This window comes from Antennarius striatus, chromosome 11 (genome assembly GCF_040054535.1).
Source record: "Antennarius striatus isolate MH-2024 chromosome 11, ASM4005453v1, whole genome shotgun sequence".
Classification (NCBI taxonomy): Eukaryota; Metazoa; Chordata; class Actinopteri; order Lophiiformes; family Antennariidae; genus Antennarius; species Antennarius striatus.
Genome location: NC_090786.1, coordinates 2247501 through 2270000, shown reverse-complemented (window position 1 = coordinate 2270000; position 22500 = coordinate 2247501). Strand labels below are relative to the sequence as shown.

Genomic DNA, 22500 nt, shown 5'->3' with positions numbered 1-22500 from the left:
ACGCAACATTCTTAGAGCTGCTCTGCCATTGGCTATTACCTAGCATCCTGGCATCCCATTGGCTAAGAGGGACCTCTCTGTGGAGCTAGATAGGTGTCTATACAGCGTCCTCGTCATTCGGCCCTCGACCCATGAGGTGCTCTGATAGTTTAACGTAAATATATTAACTTTTAGAGTATTCACTATGGACCCCAAGAAAGTGACGGCGAAAAGAGGAAAAGAAAAGATGAAGAAAAGAGTTTTTTTGTCCGTACAAACAAAGCAAGAGATGATAGAAAAGCCTGAAAAAGGGATGCGTTTGGTTGATCTCACCAAAGAATATGGCCGTAATGCATCTACAATCACCACGTTATTAAAACAAAAGGAAGTTTAAGGAGTTTAAGGCGTCGTGTGGGTGGTTGGAGAAGTTCAGAAGGAGGACTGGAATTCACTCTGTTGTTCATGGGGGGGCAAGAGGGCATGAACCAAAGAGGGCAAAAAACAATGAGGACAGCAGTTAAAAGGTAAATGATCATCATTTTATTCTTTATTCTTTGTTTTTTACATTATGCAAAACTCTCATTTATTGTGTAATAATCTAATCGTAACATGTATTTGTTACATGTTTTGATGCATTTTTATGCTTTATAAAACAATTATGTCTGAATTTTTGTGGGCTTGTAACAGATTAGGGCATTTGAATGGAAAACGCGTCTCTACTTAGAAAATTTTCTACTTACAAAATGTCTTCCGGAACCAATTAATTTCGTAAGTAAAGGTACCGCTGTACATAGAAAAATTGACAATTTATGGATTTATTATTTAAGATAAGCAAATTGATACATATGTAGGTAGATTAATAGGTAGATAAAGATATCAAAGACTAGTCGGTCATCTCACAAGTTATGAATGTAATGGTTAATAACAGAACAATAGAAAATCCATGGAACTTTTTTTTTAACGGAGGATAACTGGAGCTCCCAGAGTAAACCTCCTACTTGTACCTTGTCATGTTTTTGGTGATGGGAGGAATCCCGTCGACATTAAGAGACAAAGGGGCGGAGTCTAAACGACCCCAGACGTGGCGGAGACATAGACCCGGTTCAGGCGGGCATGTGGCTCTTGATGAACTTGTGGGCGTAGAAGGTGTTCTTCATCAGGTTGGGGATGTAGAGCTTCTTGCTCATCTCAAACAGCTTGATGTCGCTCTCCAGGTTGGTCATGGCTTCGTTGAATTTCTCCCTGAAGACCAGTTTGGTCTTCCCTCCTAAGCACGGGATCTTCTTGGCCTCAGCATGCAGCTTCTTGCACTCTTTATTCAGTTGTCGTAGAATCTCTTCCTGTCTGTCCTTTGGCAGGTACTGGTCTTCCTTCACTTGCTTCTCTTTCTCCTGATGCTGCTCCGTCTTGAGTTTCTGAAGGTACTGAGGGACTTCTCCATAACCGCCCTTCTTCCTGTAATCAGGATCTGTAACTTCAGACGTCCTCTTTGACACACACACCTGATGTCGGTTGTCTTTCACAAAGTTTTTCTCCTTGTGGATGATTAAAGGTGCGAGCTCATTCTGTCTGGGAACGGGTGGTTTCTTGGGGAGGGAACTCCGAGGGGCGGCCGGAGTCGGACCCGTTGAGAGCGCCTTGGAATCTCTCGAGTGTTTCCTCAGGTATTTGCTTGGCGACGGCTTGTCCACCGTCAGCGGTCCCATCGTCTTCCACTCCATCTTGGTTGGCTTGTCAAGTGAGCGCTGGACCAGTCGCACTCTGGTATGTTGGGGGCGTTTGGGGTTGGACTCATCGCTGTCCTGTTGAAATGAGCTTCTTCCTCTTGATGGGGGAATTCGTGTTTCCCAAATTCGGTTACGTTTGTTGGCCAGATTCCAGTCCTTCATTAATTTGAGAATAGCCGCGTGATCTGCACCTGTGTCGTCGGTGGAGTTGGAATCACCGTACGTCCGATCAGAAGGCTTTATCTTGAGCCTGAAGCGATGCCCGGCTTTTTCTGGGTTCCCTTCTACTTCGGGTACTGAAGCCATTGGTACAATCGGAATATTATGACTCAGAGAATGTGCACTAATATATTCAATGACTTGCCAACATGAAGATCATCCTTTGATGTCGAATGACTTTGGACTTTTTTTTAACTTTTCTTTGAACTTTTTGTTGATTTGGACCGTCTTCAGCTTTGACGTCTTTTTCAATATAGACTCATGAATCTATAATCTGTATTCTAGATTGGATTGTGATTACAGTAATCCCTCAATACCTGCAGTTAATGCGTTTCAGGACCACCTGTGAAAAACGAAATTCCGCAATATAGCGACAAACTATTTTATTTCTGGTAATTTAAACGTTTATGAACCCTCCCCATACTGATATTAAACCGCCTTATATCTGTATTACTTTACCCCACACTTTGATAGACTGTTTAAAACCCTTCTGTATTTAAGAAAAGTGTTTCTTTATTTGGTTTATGTGAACACAAAAATCTGATCTGCTTAAACCAGATTCAATCTGGATGCGTTTACACTGACAGTCCGCATTCATAACTCAGATCTGCTGATCAACAACAGAGCGGGGGTGAGGAACACAGAGACCTGAACCCCACTGAGAAATCACAGTAGTCAAACCCTTAATCTACTCTCCTTTGATCATCCAACATGGCGAGTGATGGGCACCATCTGTGGGGCTCCAACGACCCTACAGGGTTATGGGATAGGCTAGGCTAGGCTAGGCTACACTGCACAAACGGGGTATAGTTTACTTTCCTTTGTTTACTCTCCTTGTGCTTTGATCTATGGTCTTTGTTATGGTCGTGCTGTCAGTTAGTTTGATCTACTCTCAGTGGACAATAGTAGTCAAACCCTTAGTGGTCAAACCCTTGATCTACTCTCAAGACTACTATAATTTCTCAGTGGGGTTCAGGTCTCTGCGCTCCTCACCGCCGCCATCTGCTGGTGATCAGCAGATCAGAGCTGCAGTTGAGTTATGAATGTGGACTATCAGTGTAAACGCATCCAGAGTCAATCTGGTTTAAGCAGATCAGATTTTTGTGTTCACACAAACCAAATCACATCAAACTGTAATGCATGTTGTACATGATGCCTGTGAGTCCGGGTGGAGTTCTGGACTGGGGCAGAATTCTGGAGTGGGGCGGAGTTCTAGAGTGGGGCGGAGTTCTGGATTGGGGCGGATTATGGAGTGGGTGGAGTTCGGGACCGGGAGGAGTTCTGGACTGGGCGGAGTTCTGCGACTGGGCGGAGTTCTGGACGCGGGCTTGAACAGAGATGTGAATAGAGTTGGATTTACGGCCTCTTATCTCCTTGTGTTTGTTTTGACACTCCTGCAGATTACAGCTCTGTTCCCGTGTGTGTGTGTGTGTGTGTGTGTGTGTGTGTGTGTGTGTGTGTGTGTGTGTGTGTGTGTGTGTGTGTGTGTGTGTGTGTGAGGGGGTGTTTGCCCTAATTGTTGAATGTTGTGTGTGGAGATTAAAGTGTGTTCTGAGGCATTAGAGACGGCTCTGATCCGTGTCCGTCGACGGTCTGTCCATGAAACCCGTCCTCACCTCACATGCTAACACACGCTAACTGTTCCTGTACTTCACGTGTGTGTGAACATGAACTTGAGGAACACACACACACACACACACATACACACACACACACTGGTCTGAGCTCTGAACCCAAACCCACGCTGACCCCAGGAACAGATGTTCTAGCCATCCAGGAGGTCGATGCTGAGGCAGCATTGTTTTCAGGTGGTTGTGATTGGATGGATTTTAGGTCATGTGACCCATGCACTGAAGCATAACCACTGACTGCCAGTCCCGTGAAGTTTGACTGACCCCTACTGGACACCACTATGAACTGCTCCACCAATGGGAGTCCGAGGAGGTCATGTGGTCATACAGTCTCCGCAAATCAGACGACGGCATGACATTTAAAAGCCACAAAGAGGCGGATTCAAACCCACAACCTCTGATATTCTAAGCTCCTCATCGACGCTAACCAGCTCACTCATGCTACATGCTAAATGAGGCTCTAGAATGGAATTATTCTACACCTGATATATATTGTCAGATTGTAGTTTTAATGGACTACAAATACCATTAACCCTGTGATGTGAGCTGGTGGAGACATGACCATGTAGAGTAAACAGACTGACTCTTCTTCAGCTTCCTCTTCAGGGCTGGTGGTGGGTTTCGGGTGAGGATGTGTGACCCGGCGGGACCCGGTCTGGTCTCCGTGGACTTCGAGGTCTTCGGTTATGTTCAGGGTTCGTATGTTTTAATGTTTCTCTCCACGAGCCATAACTGTGAAACGATCCAGCTGCTTTTTTTGGAAGCAGCTCTGCTGCTCTGGTTTCCTGCCGCCTCAGGCTGTAAACAAGGGATTTATATGGGAAAGAAACAATAAAACCTGCTAGAAATGAAAAATTTTAAAAAACCTCTGTGGTAAAAATAACATAGAAAAAAAAGTTAAATGAGTTGTTCTGATTGGTTTTTGCTTGTTTCTGAACTCGTTCCTCTCTTTTTTTGAATCTTTTACAGGAGTGTGTTTCAGAATGGTGAGTTCCTCTGTTGGTCCCTGAAGGTAATGTTTCCACCGTTTCAGGTCCATCCAACAAAAGAGTTGAAATTTACGACACCCAGGTGTTCCACCAACGAGTTCCCTTGGGGAACTTTCAGTCATGGTCTACTCCACGTCTCACTACCTTCTTGTTTCACCTGTGTCACAGTATCACCTGTGTCTCATTGTCTCATTATCTCCTCGTTGTCTTCATTTGATTTGTTTCTTGGGTTTCTTCATCTCAGGATTTGTTACTCCTGAGTTTTGGAAATATCTCATGAGACGTCTCTGAACTTTCAGTTTTGTACGTTCACGTTCCATAAGTCAAGAACCCAGTCGTGGTTTTCTACTGTTCTTTTATCTCACGTGAAATAATCTCCAGCGTTCATTCTGAAGACCTTCTGTCCTGCTTCTCTGCAGTACACGGAGGAACAGGGCCTCCGTCTGGGGCTGGTGGGCTGGGTGAAGAACACCCCCAGTGGGACGGTGGTGGGACAGGTCCAGGGTCCTGCTGCCCAGGTGGAGGAGATGTGAGTGGGTTTCACGTTGTTCTCATGATGTCATGTTGCAGTCACGACGTTCCATGTTGGTCTACTGGGTGTGGGCCGTCTTCGTACCTCAGCTGTAGGTTCTATTCTCACCTCAGTTGTGCTTTGGACTTCTTTGCCTCCAGCAATGATGATTTGATTCATTAGCCGACCTTCGCCAAAGCTGTTCAAATCAATCCACTGGACTTTAATAAAATAAAATATCATTAAATATCATAATAAAATAAAATATCATTAAATATCATAATAAAATAAAATATCATTAAAATAATGGGTGATGAGTCGACTATCAGAATAATCCAGGCAGCCCAAACATCCATCTCCCTCCGTCTGTGTTCAATCCTGCCACTAGATGGCGCCTCCTGCCTTCTTCACCAGGAAGGCCTCCTCCTCTCCCGTCCAATCGCTGACCAGGATGACCTGATCAGATATGGCCTCATGAACCCCTCCCTGACACCTCTGTCCGCTCTGGTATTGGAAATAACCAATAATAAGTCATGCAGCCGCTCTGCCTGCGTTGACGTCCTGTTTTCCCGCTGGGAGTGATGTCATCAGGGCGGGGACGCCTCATAAACATGACATCACTGCCTCTAGGAATGTGTGTTGTCTCACACACACACACACATAGAGGTCCTGGTGTTTGTTTTCGCGTCGGTGCGGCCCCAGGCGGGTGGAGTTCGCTGAACCGGGGCAGCTGGAATCAGCTGACGGCCGGAAACAATAAGAGGATTAAAACCAAAGCAGCTGATGATGTTTCTGTTGGAACGGCGGGACGCGAACCAAAGTCCTCATCGGCAAACATCACCGTTTGAGTTCTAGTCGCCATGGAAACACATTCTGGCTCAGAAGTCTCGTTAGATTTTGATTCTTTTCGTGTCTTTCCAACAAACGCTTCCCAACCCTCTTCTCCTTTGGTAATGCTAATTTTGAAGCTAATTTCCAGCCTAGCCGTCAATGCTACAACGGCTAGCGTGACACGAGACGCGATTATTTCCCCGATAGCTGGAAGTTTGTGCGCTAACGACCTCCTTCCTGTCCACTCACTTTCACCGCAGCCTCACTTCCTGCTGGGCGTGGGAAACAGGAAGTGGCGGTTCCTTTGGGGAAAGGAAACAGGAAAGAGAGGGAACACGTAATTGGAGAGAGGGAAGATGAACACATTCCCGCAGAACAACTTAAAAATAATTTAAGACACAACAGAAAAAAAAAAAGATTTAAGGAATTTAATGTAGAGAAAGATGTGGAAAAAAAAAAAACAGATTAAGATTAACCTGGTTAAAAATCTGGATTAACAATCATCAGTACTTCTTCTGGTGGACAGAAATAAAGAGACACCACGAGGGGACAAATGCTTTTATTCTGTAGGGGTGTTTTAACGTGACGTCAACCAATCAGGGTTCGTGTGTGTGTGTGTGTGTGTGTGTGTGTGTGTGTGTGTGTGTGTGTGTGTGTGTGTGTGTGTGTGTGTGTGTGTGTGTGTGTGAGAGAGAGCCATATTACAGCCGTCCAGCTGCTGTACAGTTGTTTGTAGGTCACTGAGAGAAGTTTGTCTGCCAAACGACAAAAAAGTAGGACAGTCTCTCTCTCTCTGAATGGAATCGTCTAAAATCTCCTCTAATCTGACGCACAGCAGGAAAAGTCTCATGAAACACTCAGCATGTAGCTGCAAGGGTGTGTGTGTGTGTGTGTGTGTGTGTGTGTGTGTGTGTACTCTACACACCTCATGTAACTTTACATTATATTGTTATATAACTTAAGAAAGCAGAAAGATGTCAGGTAAAGAGAAAAATTATTACGAAACAGCGGCTAAGCTAAAAGCTAAGCTAAATGCTAAGCAAAATGCTAATATATTTCTAATCCATGTGTGAGGTGGGTCGGTTTCTGCTGTCTGACCTCTGCTGTTTGACCTCTGTCTGCTAACCCTGTCAGTCGACATGCTGATGCATTGTGGGTACCCCCCCTCCTCCCCCCGTCTGTGTCGCCCCACAGGAAGTTGTGGTTGAGCAAAGAAGGAAGTCCGTCCAGCCGCATCACCAGAGCCTCCTTCTCCAACCAGAGGACCATCGACCGGGTGGAGCTGTCCGGCTTCAGGACTCGCTTCTGAGCCACGAGTCAAGTGGTTTGTGATGTATAAGATATAATAAATAAGAATTTATTCTCTATGCCCCGCCCCCAGTTCTATCGTCCAATCACACGGATGAAAGATGAGTGTTGTTGATGATGATGATGGTGAAGATGATGATGATGGATCATTGATCTACGTAAATCTTCATCTCTTTCACCAACGATGAAACTGTCGTTTTCCCAGCCAGCTTGTTGCCCAAAAATGCCCCCCCAGAGAGCCCACCCACTCACTCTCTGTGTCTCGACCTCCTCTTCCTCCGCCTCTTCCTCTCCCGGCAACCGGCTTGGCATCCCGAGCCGGTCACCATGGAAACACCAGTGCTTGTGAAAGCATTTGCGAAAGAGCTCTAGAAACAAAAGTTGGTCTGCTCTCCGCCATCCCATCCGTCATCCCGGAGCATCGGCGCCGCCCACACACCTGTTCCCCACTCACACCTGAGTGGGCGCTGATGGCCACCGGTTGCTAGGCAACGTGTTCAAGCTGAGCTGCTGAAGAAACGACGGCCCGCTCTACAGTTGGAATCCATTCCCATGAGCATGTCGGAAATAGAACAACCGCAACCAATGAGACGACGGTCAGGGGCCACCAGCAGGGGGCGCCGCGCCCGAACAAAGGGCCACTCGGGGTCAGGGCGTTGTGTACACAGGAAGTCATCAACGTACAAATACAAGTGGCTCTGTGAGGTTGTTTGTAAGTTGAATCGTTTGTAAGTTGACTCGTTTGTAAGTTGAATTGTTCAAAAGTTTAATTATGAGTTTCTATTATTAAATTTTAATTTATAATCACTATTTAAAGTAATTTAAATGTCATTTCTACTGCAAATACCCTCAGACTGACCAGAAAAAAATTGCGGGACATTAAAACAACACAGAATAAATAAAATACAAGAGCAGGTCGTTTAGAGTTCAGTGCTGCCCCCCATGGAGGTTGTGGCAGAAAGAGAAACTGCAGGACGATAGTCGGATATGGTGAAGTGCGTTTGTTCGTATCTAGGAATGTTCATATGTTGAGGACTACATGTAATTCACATGTTTGTTAGCTGGGGTGCTAACTAGCCACATCGCGTGTAGTTTGTGGGGGTGCCTCGTGATGTCATCAGTTCTATCTGGTCAGTGTAATAACAAGCGATTCCAGGCAGCCCTGCTCTCATGCAGCTGTTGCATGATGGGAATTACCTTCCTGACCTCTGACCTTCTCGCCCTCCTCTTCTTCAGTGCAAACAGCTCTTTGTGGTGTCTGGTGTCTCGGTGATAATCCTCTGTGTGCAGCGACCGGCCACAGAGACACGGTGTTGACTCACCGGCGCTGGGATGTCCTTCAGGCCCAGAACACACCGTCCTGTCTGTGGACCCGACGACGTGATGTCACATCCTGTCCTGTGACAGGAAGTGAAACCTGGTTCTGGACCATTCGAGGGTGGAAAAAATGACGTTTGACCCAATAGGACCAGGAGGAGGAGTCACACCCATCGCCATGACTCACTGAGCTCCGCCCTCAACTCTGATTGGCTCTCTACTCCCTCCTCACCTGGCCTTAGCGCTAAATGCTAGGCTATGCATCTGCAAATACTCCCGCCCCCTACAGACTCCTCCCTCCTCCCGCTGACTCCTCCCCCTACAGATTCCTCCCTCCTCCTACAGACTCCTCCCTCTTATTATAGACTCCTCCCTCCTCCTACAGACTCCTCCCTCTTATTATAGACTCCTCCCTCCTCCTACAGACTCCTCCCTCCTCCTACAGACTCCTCCCTCCTCCTACAGACTCCTCCCTCTTATGATAGACTCCTCCCTCCCCCTACAGACTCCTCCCTCCTCTGCAGGCTATGATGACTCAGATTTATCCACCAGAGCAGCAGGTTTTTACAGATTTGCCGGGGTTTCGTACTTGTCTGTCTCCTGGATGAGGGGGGGTGACAGGCAGAAATCCTAGCGGGGTAAACTTCTACCCTCCCCGGACAGAAGGGGCTGATGGGAAATGTCTGAAAACAGCTCATTCTCTTCTTCTGACTCTTATCACTCCTCGGCTCAGGAGTCTCTGCTTGGCATCATCCAGCCTCTGCAGACTCCAGACCTCCTCCCTCTCCTCCCACCTCCTCCCCCACCCTCCTGTTGTCTGAATCTCCGCCTCTCACTCAGATTTAAAAAGAAGGAGCGCTTGGTGTGACTCCAGCACCGCCCGGACGGGTGGAGACGGTCACCGCCAGACTGAACCTGAAAACGCTTTGTCACTTACATTGTTATTCAAACCGCGTTATTGCGAGAATTTGTATTTATCACCCTTTAGGCTTTCCGTAGGCGTCAATAAAAATAAATGCGTGACGATAGAAACAAAGACAAAACAATAAAAATAATCAATTTAATTCCAATTTTATTTATATTAAAAATTAAATTTAATTAAAATTAAATGTCTTCTTTGTTTTTACATAAAACGCGTTTTAAATTAATCGCACACCTGGTATCTTTGATTTTGTGCCAGATGATGATGATGACGTAGGGTGGTGGGGGGGGGATCGTGACCACTTCCGGTGACTGCGGGGGTTTTTAGGTTCGTCACGTGACTTGGATGCGGCGCTTTTATCTTTATCCCGCCGCTGATAATCAGTTAAATCAATCCGACCTCAGCGGAATCCGGGAGGAGCGCGTCTAGAGCCGCCCCCCCCGGTGCCACCCCGGTGCGTCAAACCGAGCGCACCGCACGCTGCAGTCCGGGCTGTGCTGAAGAGGAGGGAGGACCGCGGGTGGGGGGAGGAAGAGGAGGAGGATGAGGTGGATTTGAGGACTCTGCTCCGGCGTTGTTTGTGCACCGAGACCCGCAAAGTCCGTCTCTCCGGAACCGGGCCCAGCGCGCTCTGCCATCGGCCTCCAGGTGAGTCCGGAACCGGGCGGCGGTTCGACCGCAACGCGGAGCCGTTAGATCAGCGCGCTTCTGGGGGGGGAGGGAGAAGGGAAAGGGGGGGGAGGCATCCACATCCACATCCACAATCCACATCCACGACGGCTGCGGCGCGTCCGGTCACCCTGACCCCCCCCCCCTACACACACACCCCTCCTCCATACCGGAGGGGCCCCGGCGGTGCGCCATCATCGTGTAGCCGGGGCAGCGCGCGTCCTCCCCGGCCGCCCCGCGCTGCCCTTCCCGCCCGGGCGGTGGAACTCGCGTGGATCGTCCTCCACGCAACTCCTCTTCATCATCACGATGAGGATGAAGATGGTGGTGCAGATCTAGAAACTACCCCCGGACTAACCGCCCCAACGCCTCCACCCACGACCCCCCCACCCCACCCTCCACTGGGACTTTCTGCTGCATTTTGTAGCTGGAATTAAAAATATTGTTTCGGGTTTTTTTTTATTTTTTACTTTTTTTAGTTTTGGGTCCAGTTTTGTTTTTTTTTCGGGTGTTTTGGGTTTTTTTTGCCCTTTTTTTTTTTTTTTTTTTTTTTGCGCAGACCCTCTTTCAAATCCTGTGGAGCAAATTATGTAATCAGATCCAGGCTGGACTGCTGCCCCCCCCCCGTCCCTTTTCTCTGTTTTCACTCCACCCTCCTCTTCCTCACCTCCACCCCCCCCCCCATTCATGACTGATATGAAGCAGCTGTGAAGCAACTTGTTGCAGCTGGTTAATGTTGGGGGGGTGGTGGTGGGGGTGGTGGTGGGGGGGCCACAAATAAACAAACGATCATAGAGTAAATAAAAATAAACAATGGATGCACCTTTAAAGGGTTAAAGTTCAGTTAAAACCGTTTTGACAGTTGCTTTCACGTTTGAACCAATCAGCCTCAAGCTTTTGATGTAGCTTAGCATTAGCTTCCTGCTATCGTGTGTCACGCTAATAATTTTATTGTTTTTTTGCAGATTATAAAGGGATGAAATGTTTTTTTTAACAGGTTTTAATTATCAAATGAGCCGTGTTTGGTTCTACCAGTAACAATTTGAGGTCGTGTCATGATGGGCGGAGCTTCGGCTCGTCCTCCCTGTCTCCACCAATCGGGACGTCGCACGGAAATCGCATGGAAAAAATAAGATTTAATCCAACTAGATTATTTTAATCAGATTCACGTTGATTCATTCTTTTAACAAATATTTACCTCAATGAGTTAACAATTTATGACTAGCCGCTAACCGTAACTTGCTGCTAACTAACTAGCCGCCACGCTAACACCTTAAAATCTTCCAGTTATGGATCACGTGTGATTCTACGTCACAGCTGCTTCCTGCTTTCGTGCCTGCGTTCATTCGGTACATGTTCAATAATATTGATTGGGAACCGATCAGTAACCGATCGGCTGTCCGTCGACCAATGGGAGCGGCTCTGCTCGGACGTTCTCACACGCGGTTCTCCTGCTGTCACGTCTTAGAACCCAGATGGTCTGTAAACAGAACCAGGAATAGATGAGATCAGCAAACAGAGGGGTTTGTGGGAAATGCGGTTCTAGCTAAACATGACTGATGTGCTTGTTGCCGGGGCAACGGCATCTTCAGGCGTCGTTGTTTATTGTGTCTATGATCATAATTAAAAGGGGATCACATCAAAGACCGCGACAGACGGAGGGGCGGAGTCACAGACGGCTGTGATGTCATGGGACGAGTCATGTGACCTTTGACGTCACACCAGCGGGAAGTTGAATTTGTGGCTCTAGGCGTTCGTCGTGATGAAGCGACGCCGGCGTCATCGTGCGGGTTCCAGCCCCAGTGATGTCACATGACCTCCTCCAGCCATTGGTGGACGTGGTTGGCTGTGTTTGGGGCGCCGCCCATGAAGTTTAGTGTTATCATTGTAACATCGCATCAACGCCAGCGTGTACCTGACACGCCCACTAGAGGACACGCCTGTGTGGGCGGAGTCTTAATGATATCTGCGTGTCCAACATGTGTTTATGTTGTGATTGGCTGATGGAGGAGAGCCCTGATTGGCTGATGGAGGGCTCTGATTGACTAATGGAGGGCTCTGATTGGCTGATGGAGTCGGTACCAGAACCCTTAATTGATCCGACGAAGATGATGCTCGTCTTCATCAGTCTTCTCTATATTTAGACGATGGCTCCTCCCTCGCTCCGCCCCCTCCACCCCCTGTTCCACTTCCTGTCTGCTGGACCCCTTCCAGAACATTCCTCCCTCGCTCCTCTTCCCTCCGTCCAGCGAGAGCAGCTGGGATGTTTCACTCCTCTCCACCTTCCTCTCTCCTCCTCTTCCTCCTCCTCCTCCTCCTCCTCATCCCTCTCTCCTTGGTGAAGTTTTCTCTTCCTCATCCAAACTCCTTCACCTTCATGATGGAGGGATGAGGTCAGTTCAGGAGGAGAGGAGGAGGAGGAGAGGAAGAGGAGGAGAGGTGGACGAAGGGATGATGAAGGTCACCGGTTAGAGAGGAAGAGGAGAAAAGGGACGAGTGATGATGGCCTCGATTCTGAAAATACAGTTCCAGTTAAAGGGCCGGCGCTCCTCTTCCTCGCTAGTTAAAGGGCCGGCGCTCCTCTTCCTCGCCAGAAGCACGTTTACTGTTAAATTTATTGTCTCCACATTCCTGACGCTGCGGCGTCGCCGCCGGTCCAGATGTGTTGAGGGACACGCCCACCTCCAGTGGCGTGTTGCTATGGTTACACCGCCTCAAACGATGGGGGCGGAGCCACCTGAGGTCGCTGGTTCAAAACCCCAACAGCTGGACCCGCATCATGAGAACCACGAACACGCTAACTGTTCTGCTTCTCGCCAGAGCGAACAGCTCCACAGGCCGTCACCACCACACGACAGCTGCTCGTTGCTACCTGTGGCTAACTGCTGCTAGCCGCTAACTAACGGCGACTAGGGTTGATCACGTCTAGCGTGTTCGCTAGCTGTCGTCCGTGTGATGAAGAGGACGATTCCTTCATCTGCCGTCGCCATGACAACAAAGAGGCTTACATCATTGACCTCCACCCGTCCGGTTTTGGAGGGCGGGGGGGGCGTAACACGACCCCTTATGACATCACCGACAATATGTGTGTGTTTTGAGCAGAGGCTGCTGGGAAACGATTTGCTTTAAAATCATCTTTAGGATGGTTCCATCAGGATCAGCCAATCGTAGGCCTTCTGGATGTCAGCTGATGTGACTCACGCCCCCTCCCCCTCAACTCATTTTATTGAGGGGCCCCTGAACCTGAATAAATAATCCGGGTTTGTTGTTATTAGCAAGGACACATGCTACAATGCTAAAGTTAGCTTGTTTGAATCGGTTGCAACATATTTAAAACGTAAGATACCACTTCCTGTGTACAGAGGCTAACTTCCTTAGCATTAGCATTGGTTTCACTTCATGCCGACTGACTGAATTTCATGCTAGTTAGCCTCCAGCTGTGTGTCGCAGTGAGTGTGTGAAAGGAGGGGGAGTACGCTCCCATCCAGAGTAATCAGATTACAGATTACGAGTCGGGAGTCAAATGGTGAGGAGCCAATCACAGTCTTCTAAACTTCCAGCTGCCCCGCCCCCCGCCCCCCTTTCCCACTTTCCTGCCATTATAAAACCACAGCCCAGAATCTCCTCCCTGCTGTTCTCAAACAAACAACCCCCCCACCACACACACACACACACACACACACACACACACACACACACACGCTCCATTGGGTGCAGCTCAGAGGAAGGAGGCGGGGTTTAACACGGGGGTGAAGAGGAAACCGGACAGAAAACAGACTGAGCTGGACCTCAGACCCCTTCAGAAACCAGTCCTGGACTTGCTGACCCTGAACACACCAGAGACTGACGACTCGCTCCGGTGGGGGGGGGGGGGGGGGTTAGTCGCGTCTGATTGGACGAGGAGAGCAGAGGTCGTCAATCTGAAAGGTCCCCAGACCATGAGCTCGTTGTCCGGGTCCAGATCCAACATCCTGGTCCTTTTGTGTCTGAAGGTCACCGTGGAAACCAGACCTCAGAGAGAAACAGAACATCAGGGAGTCTCGGACACAGCAGCCATTCAGGAAAGGAATGATGGGAAAACAAGCCCCCTAGGGTTCGAACGTGGGTTAAACTTTATTGACAGTCCGGGTTGTGGACAACGACATCAAAGCGTCCGTGTTGCGTTCAGGTTCGGCGCCTCGAGTGTTCATGTTGATCTATATTTGATAAGATCAACATGAATTAATCATGTTTTCATGTTAGTGTCTGATGCCCCGCCCCTAACCCCGACACACACACACACACACACACACACACACACACAGTCCTGTTCATCACGCATCTATCAATAATCAATGAGGGTCCTGAGTGCGTCATGTGATCTCCGCAACAGTGGAGATCACATGGTACCCAGTGTTAGCCCCGCCCCCCCACCTCACACACTTACACACACATACACATGCTAGCACTGCTAACACGCTAACGTCGGCCCTAGCATCCGTGCATCAGTACCAGTTTTGACTGGTGTTTGTTGACATGTTTACACTCCTCCGATGTAAACAATGCTCGAAAACATTTCTGGTTTCCGTGGCAACGCGCGTCCATGTTAACCGAAAGGGGGTGGGATCTCTGGCGGACAGAGAGAGAGAGATGATTGTTGTCAGAGGAGGAGAGCGAGGAGCTGACTGTCGTGTTTTTGGTTCATTGATTTATCTGTTGCCACGGCAACAGCTAAACGCGTTAGCCGTTAACCTTCAGTGCTAACCCAATTAAACGGGCCAGAGGCGCCGTTTGTCCCGCAGGTCCGTAAACCTGTCAGGGGGGTGTGAGACGGACGGGTCAATGTCCAGGATGTGGGCCGAGGAGAGAAACCAGAACCAGAACAAAAACCAGAACAGAACCGGAACAGAACCAGAACAGAACCAGAACACGTCCTTGAGACGTGTTTGCCGCCATTTGGCGCCATCAGGTCAGCTGACTGCTGCTGGCCTACATACCGCAGCGGGGGGGTGGGAGTGATGGATGACTACCTGCTCCCACACACACACCTGTCCTACATTCACACCTGTGTGGACGCCGTTCTGGGACAGGTGTCCTCCTTGTTGACTGGAGGCGTGTCCACTGCGACAGGAGGAGGAGCTAGCAGTGGATGCTCAGATCGACCAATCAGAGTCGATCCGAGACACAATCGCCGCGTGAGTCCGTCACACCTGGCGGAGGAGGCGGGGCTTCATCCAGGGAAGCTTTCACCATGAGCCGGTTGACGATCAACGTATGAGCTGCATCACTTCCTGTCTGCATCCGACGTCGGATGTTGAGAAACAGCCGTCTTCACCTTCAGTCGTGTGCAGCAGTCTGGAGTGTGTGTAGGAGTGTGTGTGTGAGTGTGTGTGAGTGTGTGTGTGAGTGTGTGTTGTCCTCTTAAAGGCTCAGCCGGCGTGGGAGTTGAAGCTCGGCTCGGGGACTCTGTTTGGTTGCCATGGCGTCGCCATGGTGAACAATTACCGCTTGAATGGTGAAGCAGTGAAAACACCTGAGACGCAGCGAGGCGGCGGCGGCGCCGAGATCATCTGATGGGAACAGAGCCCCGCCCCAGAGCTCCGCCCCCCCCGATCCAGGCGCTTCTTTCGTTCATCATGAGCGATCCAGACGGGTGGGACGCGTCTCCTGGTGATGATGTCATGAATTACATCACAGAGAAGCTAATGCTAACGCCCGCAAGTCGTTTTCTTCATGGCCGAAGGGAAAAAATAGTTTATAGTCACGCTAGCTGCAGATCTGCTAATGCTAGCTGCAGACGTGCTAACGCTAGCTGCAGAGCTGGCTGCAGACGTGCTAACGCTAGCTGCAGAGCTGGCTGCAGACGTGCTAACGCTAGCTGCAGAGCTGGCTGCAGACGTGCTAACGCTAGCTGCAGAGCTGGCTGCAGACGTGCTAACGCTAGCTGCAGAGCTGGCTGCAGACGTGCTAACGCTAGCTGCAGAGCTGGCTGCAGACGTGCTAATGATGGCTGCACAGCCGGCTGCAGACGTGCTAATGCTAGCTGTAGATAAAGGGCGGTGTTGGTGCGTCTCCTGTAAATGAAAATGTGCAATAAATACAAAAAGTTGCAGGATTTAATCTCTAATCTCTTTATTGCTCATGAACATGAGAATAAATTAAAAATAATTTGTCTTGCTTCAGACTCTGGGCGTCCTGTGGTTCTTCCTGTTGGAGCGCCAGCGGAGAGTCTTTGTGCCGCCGTCGGCCGCTCGACGAGTGGGCTGCAGCACAATGCATGCTGGGACAGCTGTAACCATGGCGATGTGTGGTTTTGACTTGATAATGTCAGAGTGAGAGAGAGAGAAGAAGAAGAAGAAAAGACGCACGTTTACTGAGCAGCGCTAATAAAGAAGCGTTTGTGCTGGAGAATCCGAGCCCAGATCAGCGCTGCGTGTCATTAGCATTAGCATGATAGCAAACACCTGCTGAGTCATGGACGACACACACACACACACACACACACACACACACACACACACTGCAGAAATATAAATAATCTGATCAGTTTTTCTCTGATTTTTTTCACTCAAACCAGTGATCGGATTCGTCTCCCGTTACCAATCAGGTTTATTGGTGGATTATTGATCATCTGTTTTTATAGCATCACGAAACAGTTTAAATCGATCGGCCCTACAGAACGAGCTGATGACCGACTGGATTTATCTCTCTCAGGGACGATCGATCTGATTTATTCTCTTTTCCCACTAAAATCGATCGGTTATTTCTGACCTGATCGATTCCGGGGTGCAGATCACAGCAGCACGAACCGGTACCAACGATTAGTTTGTGTGGAATCTGACCTGATGTGTTTTTACATACCGAAAGATCAGACAGGATGTAAAGGTCCCTGAACGCATCGCTGACTGTTTGCAGTAACAACTCGTGTCCAGAAGGAGGCAGTCTTCTCTCAGTTTAGAGATGAACCCAGAAGAGCAGAGGTCTTGGTCACATGATGAAGGTCATGAGCATGGTTGTCGATGGCGACGGTTCGATCAGCGATGGCGAGCGTTAGCATAACGACCCAACGTCGCTAACCGCCGTCCGTTTGTGTCCCTGCAGATTGTGGACGAGCTTTGAATCCGCTCTGAAAGAGCGTTGTTTGAGCGACTTGTCGCTAACGGCAACCGGCAGCAGGTGGGAGGGCTCCAGGGCGGAGTCGCAGCGAGGCGGAGATGACGTCCGTGGCGGCGGAGTTCGAACACATGGAGATCCAGCAGCAGTACAACGACGGCGTCAACAACCGCTGGGACGCCGACGAGTGGGACAACGAGAACAGCTCGGCTCGCCTGTTTGAACGCTCACGCATCAAAGCGCTCGCAGGTAAGAGGGATGGATGACGGAGGGATGGATGGATGACGGATGGATGGATGGATGGAGGTTGAAGACGTTGGTCTGGTTTGGTCCTGGTCTCTGTGTGTCAGGTCGGCTGTGACATCACATTTTCCTTCACCTAGACCAATGATTATCTCTGATTTAAAGACTCCACCCACATCAATATCTGATGTAACATCAGGTGGTTTCACTGCGTGAACCTGGACTGTTTCACTGCGTGAACCTGGACTGTTTCACTGTGTGAACCTGGACTGTTTCACTGCGTGAACCTGGACTGTTTCACTGCGTGAACCTGGACTGTTTCACTGTGTGAACCTGGACTGTTTCACTGTGTGAACCTGGACTGTTTCACTATGTGAACCTGGACTGTTTCACTATGTGAACCTGGACTGTTTCACCGCGTGAACCTGGACTGTTTCACTGCGTGAACCTGGACTGTTTCACCGCGTGAACCTGGACTGTTTGATTGTGTCATGTCAGAGGTATAGATCATTCAGGCTGCAGTGCATTGTGGGTAAATGTCAGACAGACTGGTTTTTTATGTGGGGGGGGTCGCTGCAGGTGATGTCATCAATAATTTCTCCTTTAATAATGATTTCATCAGCTGTTAGTTCCAGCAATCTTTTTGTGATGGATCTGCACTGTGATTGGCTCCTCCCCCTCCTCCCCCTCTTCCTCCTCCCCCTCTTCCTCCTCCTCCTTAGTTAAATATGGCTGACTGAACTGATATGTTTAAAAGCTTTTGCTTTTAATTGATCTCTAAATGCTCAAAAATCTATTGTTGCACTTTGTGTGTGTGTGTGTGTGTGTGTGTGTGTGTGTGTGTGTGTGTGCGTGTGTGTGCGCACGCATGCGCATCATTGATGGACGACTGTTTAGTGTCCCACTTCAATAAATAATTCACTCCAGTGTTAAATATGCAGGAAGTAGTCTGTGTGTGTGTGTGTGTGTGTGTGTGTGTGTGTGTGTGTGTGCGTGTGTGTGTCCTTTAACCGGTGGGGGGGCGGAGCTTGTGTATCAGTGGTTGAACATCCATCAGGCGTCTGGTTGGAATGAGGTCGACCATCGTGAGAACGACCTCACCTGTCCACACCTGGGTGGGAGGGGCAGTGGGCGGAGTTTAGGCCTCCATACGATACCCTGGAAACAGGAAACCAAGGGTCACCATGGAAACGAAGACAGATCCGATTCCAGACAGGAGCAGAGGAGGAGTACGATCAGAATTAGAAAATTTAAACCAAACTCATGTGAAGAAGTGAAACTGAAAGTGATTGATTGGAATTCAGATCGATTATTGGTGATCATCAATATCTCAAGGTTATTGATTGAGGAACCATTCTGGAAAAAAATGTGAATCGCTTTTTTATATTTTTATTTCTGTGGTGAGATTTATTTTGAGGTATGTGAAGCTTCGCCGTGATTGGTCGAGTCAGAACGCAGCATCAGCGCCGCGTTCAGGGACGTCTGGACATTTGTGATGCGGCGTTTCGAAAACGAGATTGTGATGTTACAACGATTATCGGTTGGAGAGAATTGCTGACGGTGTGATCAATGATTAGAACCAGACGACCCCCTAACAACACACACACACACACACACACACACACACACACACACACACACACAGCGAGGGGTGTGTGACTTCATGGTTGCAGCACCAGATGGAGGAATTCTTGGAATGTCTGAATGTTTGTGGTTTTTCCCAAAGTGAAAGTGAAGACTCCTCTTCCTCCTCCTCCTCTTCCTCTTTTCTCTACTTTTAGTTTTTGGATTCTTATATTTTTTCTGTCAATTCCTTCTAGTTTTCTTAGTTTCTTGTCTGGTTTTATTTTTTATTTTTTTCTGGTTTTCTCTCTCGTTCAGTGATGGACAGATTCAAACATGGCCGCCGTCTGTTGCTTGTTTACTGCTCTAATCTCTCAGGAATGTTGACGAGCAGTCAGGAGGTTCAGGCGGCGCATCAGCGTGAAATTCAGCATGGCAGCGACACTAATGTAAACCCTGGACGCACCGGTTTGGTCCCTGAATGCACCAGTTTGGTCCCTGAACGCACCAGTTTGGTCCCTGAACGCACCAGTTTGGTCCCTGAATGCACCTCTTTGGTACCTGAACGCACCGTTTTGGTCCCTGAACGCACCAGTTTGGTCCTTGAATGCACCACTGTCACATTGGACCTTGGCTTCAGCGTGATGTGGGTGTTTCCTCGAGGCGATGGTCTGCCTGACTGCTGATGATGAATGAATGAATGAATGGTGTGTTTGGTTTGTGGGTGAGGGCCGCCCTGAGGGGCTGAGCCACGAGGAAACCAGATGATACGGGGACAGAACATGAAGCGTCTCAGTTTGTGTCTGAAGGAGCTCCCCATCGGAGCCTCTGGTCGGAGTCGTGTGGCGTTCAGGTGGCATCGGGACGAAACAGCGGTGATGTCATCTCCTCAGAGCCAATCGGCTCCTGAGAGCCAACAGGACGTCGATTGAATGTCTCTCCCTCCCTTCCTGTTGTCCGTGACCTCTGACCTTCAATCTAAACAATCAAATGCTTCGCCCAGAGGCAACATCGTCCAATCAGAGCTCATTGACCTTTGACCACAGATAGAAGTTTCTGTGAGAGCCGATCAATCATCAATAACCAGGATCAGATCAGCTCTGATTGTCACACACTCATTCACTTCCACGTATTGTGTCAGTGTGGTGACGTCTGACCTGTGTGTGTGTGTGTGTGTGTGTGTGTGTGTGTGTGTGTGTGTGTGTGTGTGTGTGTGTGTGTGTGAGATCAAACAGGAAGTGCTGGTATGGCTCAGACAGGAAGAACATCTCCACAACAGACTCTAATATTAGAGCTCAGATACACTGAGGATGTTTGGACACACACACACACACACACACACACACACACACACTGTGTCCTTCAGCATTTGTTACCCCTTTGTGATCCTCGTGTTGCGTTCAGGGCCTCTTTGTTTAAACGACCTCCTTGACTCTCATTATTATTATTTTTTGTCGGTGTGGTTTTGACGGACTGACAGGCCGTCGTCTCCTCTAAATGGTTCTGGTTTTTGTTCTTGAACCTGATTGGCTGAAACCTCTTCAGATGTTTAAATCTAGTTAAAAACTTTTTAACTGAACAATTTCAAAAACTTCATTTTTTTATTTTATTTTAAAAAACAACAAACAAAAGATACATTAAAACCGATCAGTAATCAATACCTCTTCCCATTCTGGTTATTAATAAACTGATCTTCGTCCCTGGAAGCGTCCCCCCTCCTCTCTCTTTCTCCACGCTGTTTGTCTTTCACCTCCCTGACTCCTCCCACCAGCTTGATGACATCACTGCTCCCATCTGGGGGCTGTGATTGGCTGGTGGGCGGAGCCACGACTCCTGCTGGGGCCCCTCCCCCTCTCCCTTCTGTCTGAAAGGTGTTTTCAGCGTCTGCTGGAGGACAGACCTCCCTTTCTCTACCCCCCCATTCCGTTTCCTGAGCGCCTCCCCCCTCCCTCTCTCTCTCTCTCTCTCGCCCCCCCTCCCTCGCTGCACTCGCTCCACCTTTTCATTGTGCTGGTCTGACCGGAGGATGGGTGGATTCCCCGACTGGAGGGGGGCCGCGCGACACGTGAAGCCGCTGCCAGATGGGACGGATGGAGTGAAGACGGAGGTGTGATGCCGTCGCCGTGGGAACGGACCGCGTTCTGATCCGGATCCGCATTCATTTTGGACCCCCCCCACCCCCATATTTTCCTGAAGATCAGCTGTTTCGTTCTGGAATCCTTTTTTCTATCCGATTCGAGTTCTACTTCCTCTTTCCGGATCAGGGGGGGGGGTCTCGTTTCTGGAACCGGACCAGGACCGAGTCCTGAGTCCCCCCCGCGTCGGGACTCGTCTGCTTTGACTCATGGAGCTCCAGAGCGCCGCCGCCGGTCTCCCCGGCCCCCTCTCCCCAGCGATGGATTACCCGCTGTCCCCGTCCCCCCTGGGGGCCGGCCCGTCTCAGGCGGGTCTGAGTCCCGTCAGGGGCCCCAGTCCGGGCCCCGGGTTCTCGGGTCAGGCTGCCTTCAACTACAACCAGCTGGAGGGGCGCTTCAAGCAGCTCCAAGGTAGGAAACAGTGGGGGGGGGGGGGTCGGTTCAGGTATCAGAATTTGCAGCTCCACCTGATCGATCAATATCAGCTCAATATCAAGCGATCAATACTTTCCTGGGACGCGTTGATTCAAAAGCGCGACCTTATCTGGGCCGAAGCCCCGCCCTGCTCTGATAGGGCGATGACGGGTCAGCTGATCGCTGCCTTGCTGAAGGGCAGCCGCCGTCGCTCCGTCACATTGGGCGGCGCAGCGATTCCAGACTCCGCCTCCTCATCTAAATGGGAGGCGGAGTCTCCTCTGACTCCGCCTTCCTGTGTTTGTTGCCAATCATCACCCTCTGTTTCTTGGGTGGGCGGAGCTTCTTTTTTGTTTACGTTTGAATTATGGATCATAATCAATAATCGATTGGAGCCCTCACACTCCCTGGACACGCCGCTGCGCTCCCATCATCCCCCTCTTTCCTGTGTTTTCTCTTTCCAGCCAATCAGGGGTCTGGTTTCAGGAGTGTGTTTGGATTGGGGGGTGGGGGGGGGGCATGTAGGGGGAGTTCATCCACACCTCCTCGTCTCCTCTTTCTTCTCCTTCACCTCATCCATGTTTCATGAGCTTCAGCAGAGCGTCTGTCACACACACACACACACACACACACACACACACACACCTGCATCACACCCCCACCTCCAAACCCCACCCCCCAGCATCGATCCTCATCTTTCACTCTGAAGCAGTTAGCTTTGAAGCCTGTTAGCATTGAAGCCTGTTAGCATTGAAGCCTGTTAGCATTGAGGCTACTCATCTGCATTAACAATGACTTTGTTCTGCTAGCTAACGTTAGCTTAGCCCTAAAACGGCATAATGCTAACATTGGAATCAGGGACCGATCGTGATCACATCGTTTATTGATCCCACAGGTGTGTGTGTGTGTGTGTGTGTGTGTGTGTGATCATATATTCAGATGGTCCTCCT

At 49.3% G+C, this 22500-nt stretch overlaps 3 protein-coding genes across 7 annotated transcripts in view; 2 read left to right on the top strand and 1 right to left on the bottom strand.

Annotated features, from left to right (window-relative positions):
- Positions 1–489: 489 nt before the first annotated feature.
- On the bottom strand, positions 490–2421 carry LOC137604126 (enkurin-like). The gene has a single exon (XM_068328063.1). It carries the CDS (start codon positions 2010–2012, stop codon positions 1083–1085), a length of 930 nt encoding a protein of 309 aa, XP_068184164.1. The 5' UTR covers positions 2013–2421; the 3' UTR covers positions 490–1082.
- Positions 2422–2996: 575 nt separating this feature from the next.
- On the top strand, positions 2997–7949 carry LOC137603786 (acylphosphatase-2-like). Of its 2 annotated transcripts, XM_068327548.1 has the most exons (5): positions 2997–4251; positions 4526–4542; positions 4965–5074; positions 7082–7211; positions 7401–7949. In XM_068327548.1, exons 1-4 carry the CDS (start codon positions 4188–4190, stop codon positions 7194–7196), a joined length of 306 nt encoding a protein of 101 aa, XP_068183649.1. In that variant the 5' UTR covers positions 2997–4187; the 3' UTR covers positions 7197–7211; positions 7401–7949. The 2 variants fall into 2 exon arrangements, with proteins under 2 accessions (XP_068183649.1, XP_068183648.1); XM_068327547.1 differs by lacking the exon at positions 7401–7949 and having other exon boundaries at positions 7082–7254.
- Positions 7950–9681: 1732 nt separating this feature from the next.
- The window catches only part of LOC137603867 (spectrin beta chain, non-erythrocytic 1), a 37143-nt gene continuing 24324 nt past the window's right edge, over positions 9682–22500 (top strand). Inside the window, exons 1-2 of one of the 4 annotated variants that reach the window (XM_068327687.1) lie at positions 9682–10082; positions 17184–17444. In XM_068327687.1, coding sequence (XP_068183788.1) covers positions 17297–17444 — 148 coding nt within the window. In that variant the 5' untranslated portion in view covers positions 9682–10082; positions 17184–17296. Of the gene's footprint in view, positions 10083–17183; positions 17445–21042; positions 21548–22500 lie in introns of those variants that run through there. The other 3 variants (XM_068327689.1, XM_068327686.1, XM_068327688.1) reach the window with 3 other exon arrangements.

Excerpts from the sequence above, each read along its gene's own strand:
- LOC137603786 (XM_068327548.1), top strand. The coding sequence starts at position 4,188 with ATGTGTGACCCGGCGGGACCCGGTCTGGTCTCCGTGGACTTCGAGGTC. Across the intron at positions 5,075-7,081 it reads GCTGCCCAGGTGGAGGAGAT|GAAGTTGTGGTTGAGCAAAG; the intron begins GTGAGTGGGTTT and ends GTCGCCCCACAG.
- LOC137604126 (XM_068328063.1), bottom strand. The coding sequence starts at position 2,012 with ATGGCTTCAGTACCCGAAGTAGAAGGGAACCCAGAAAAAGCCGGGCAT.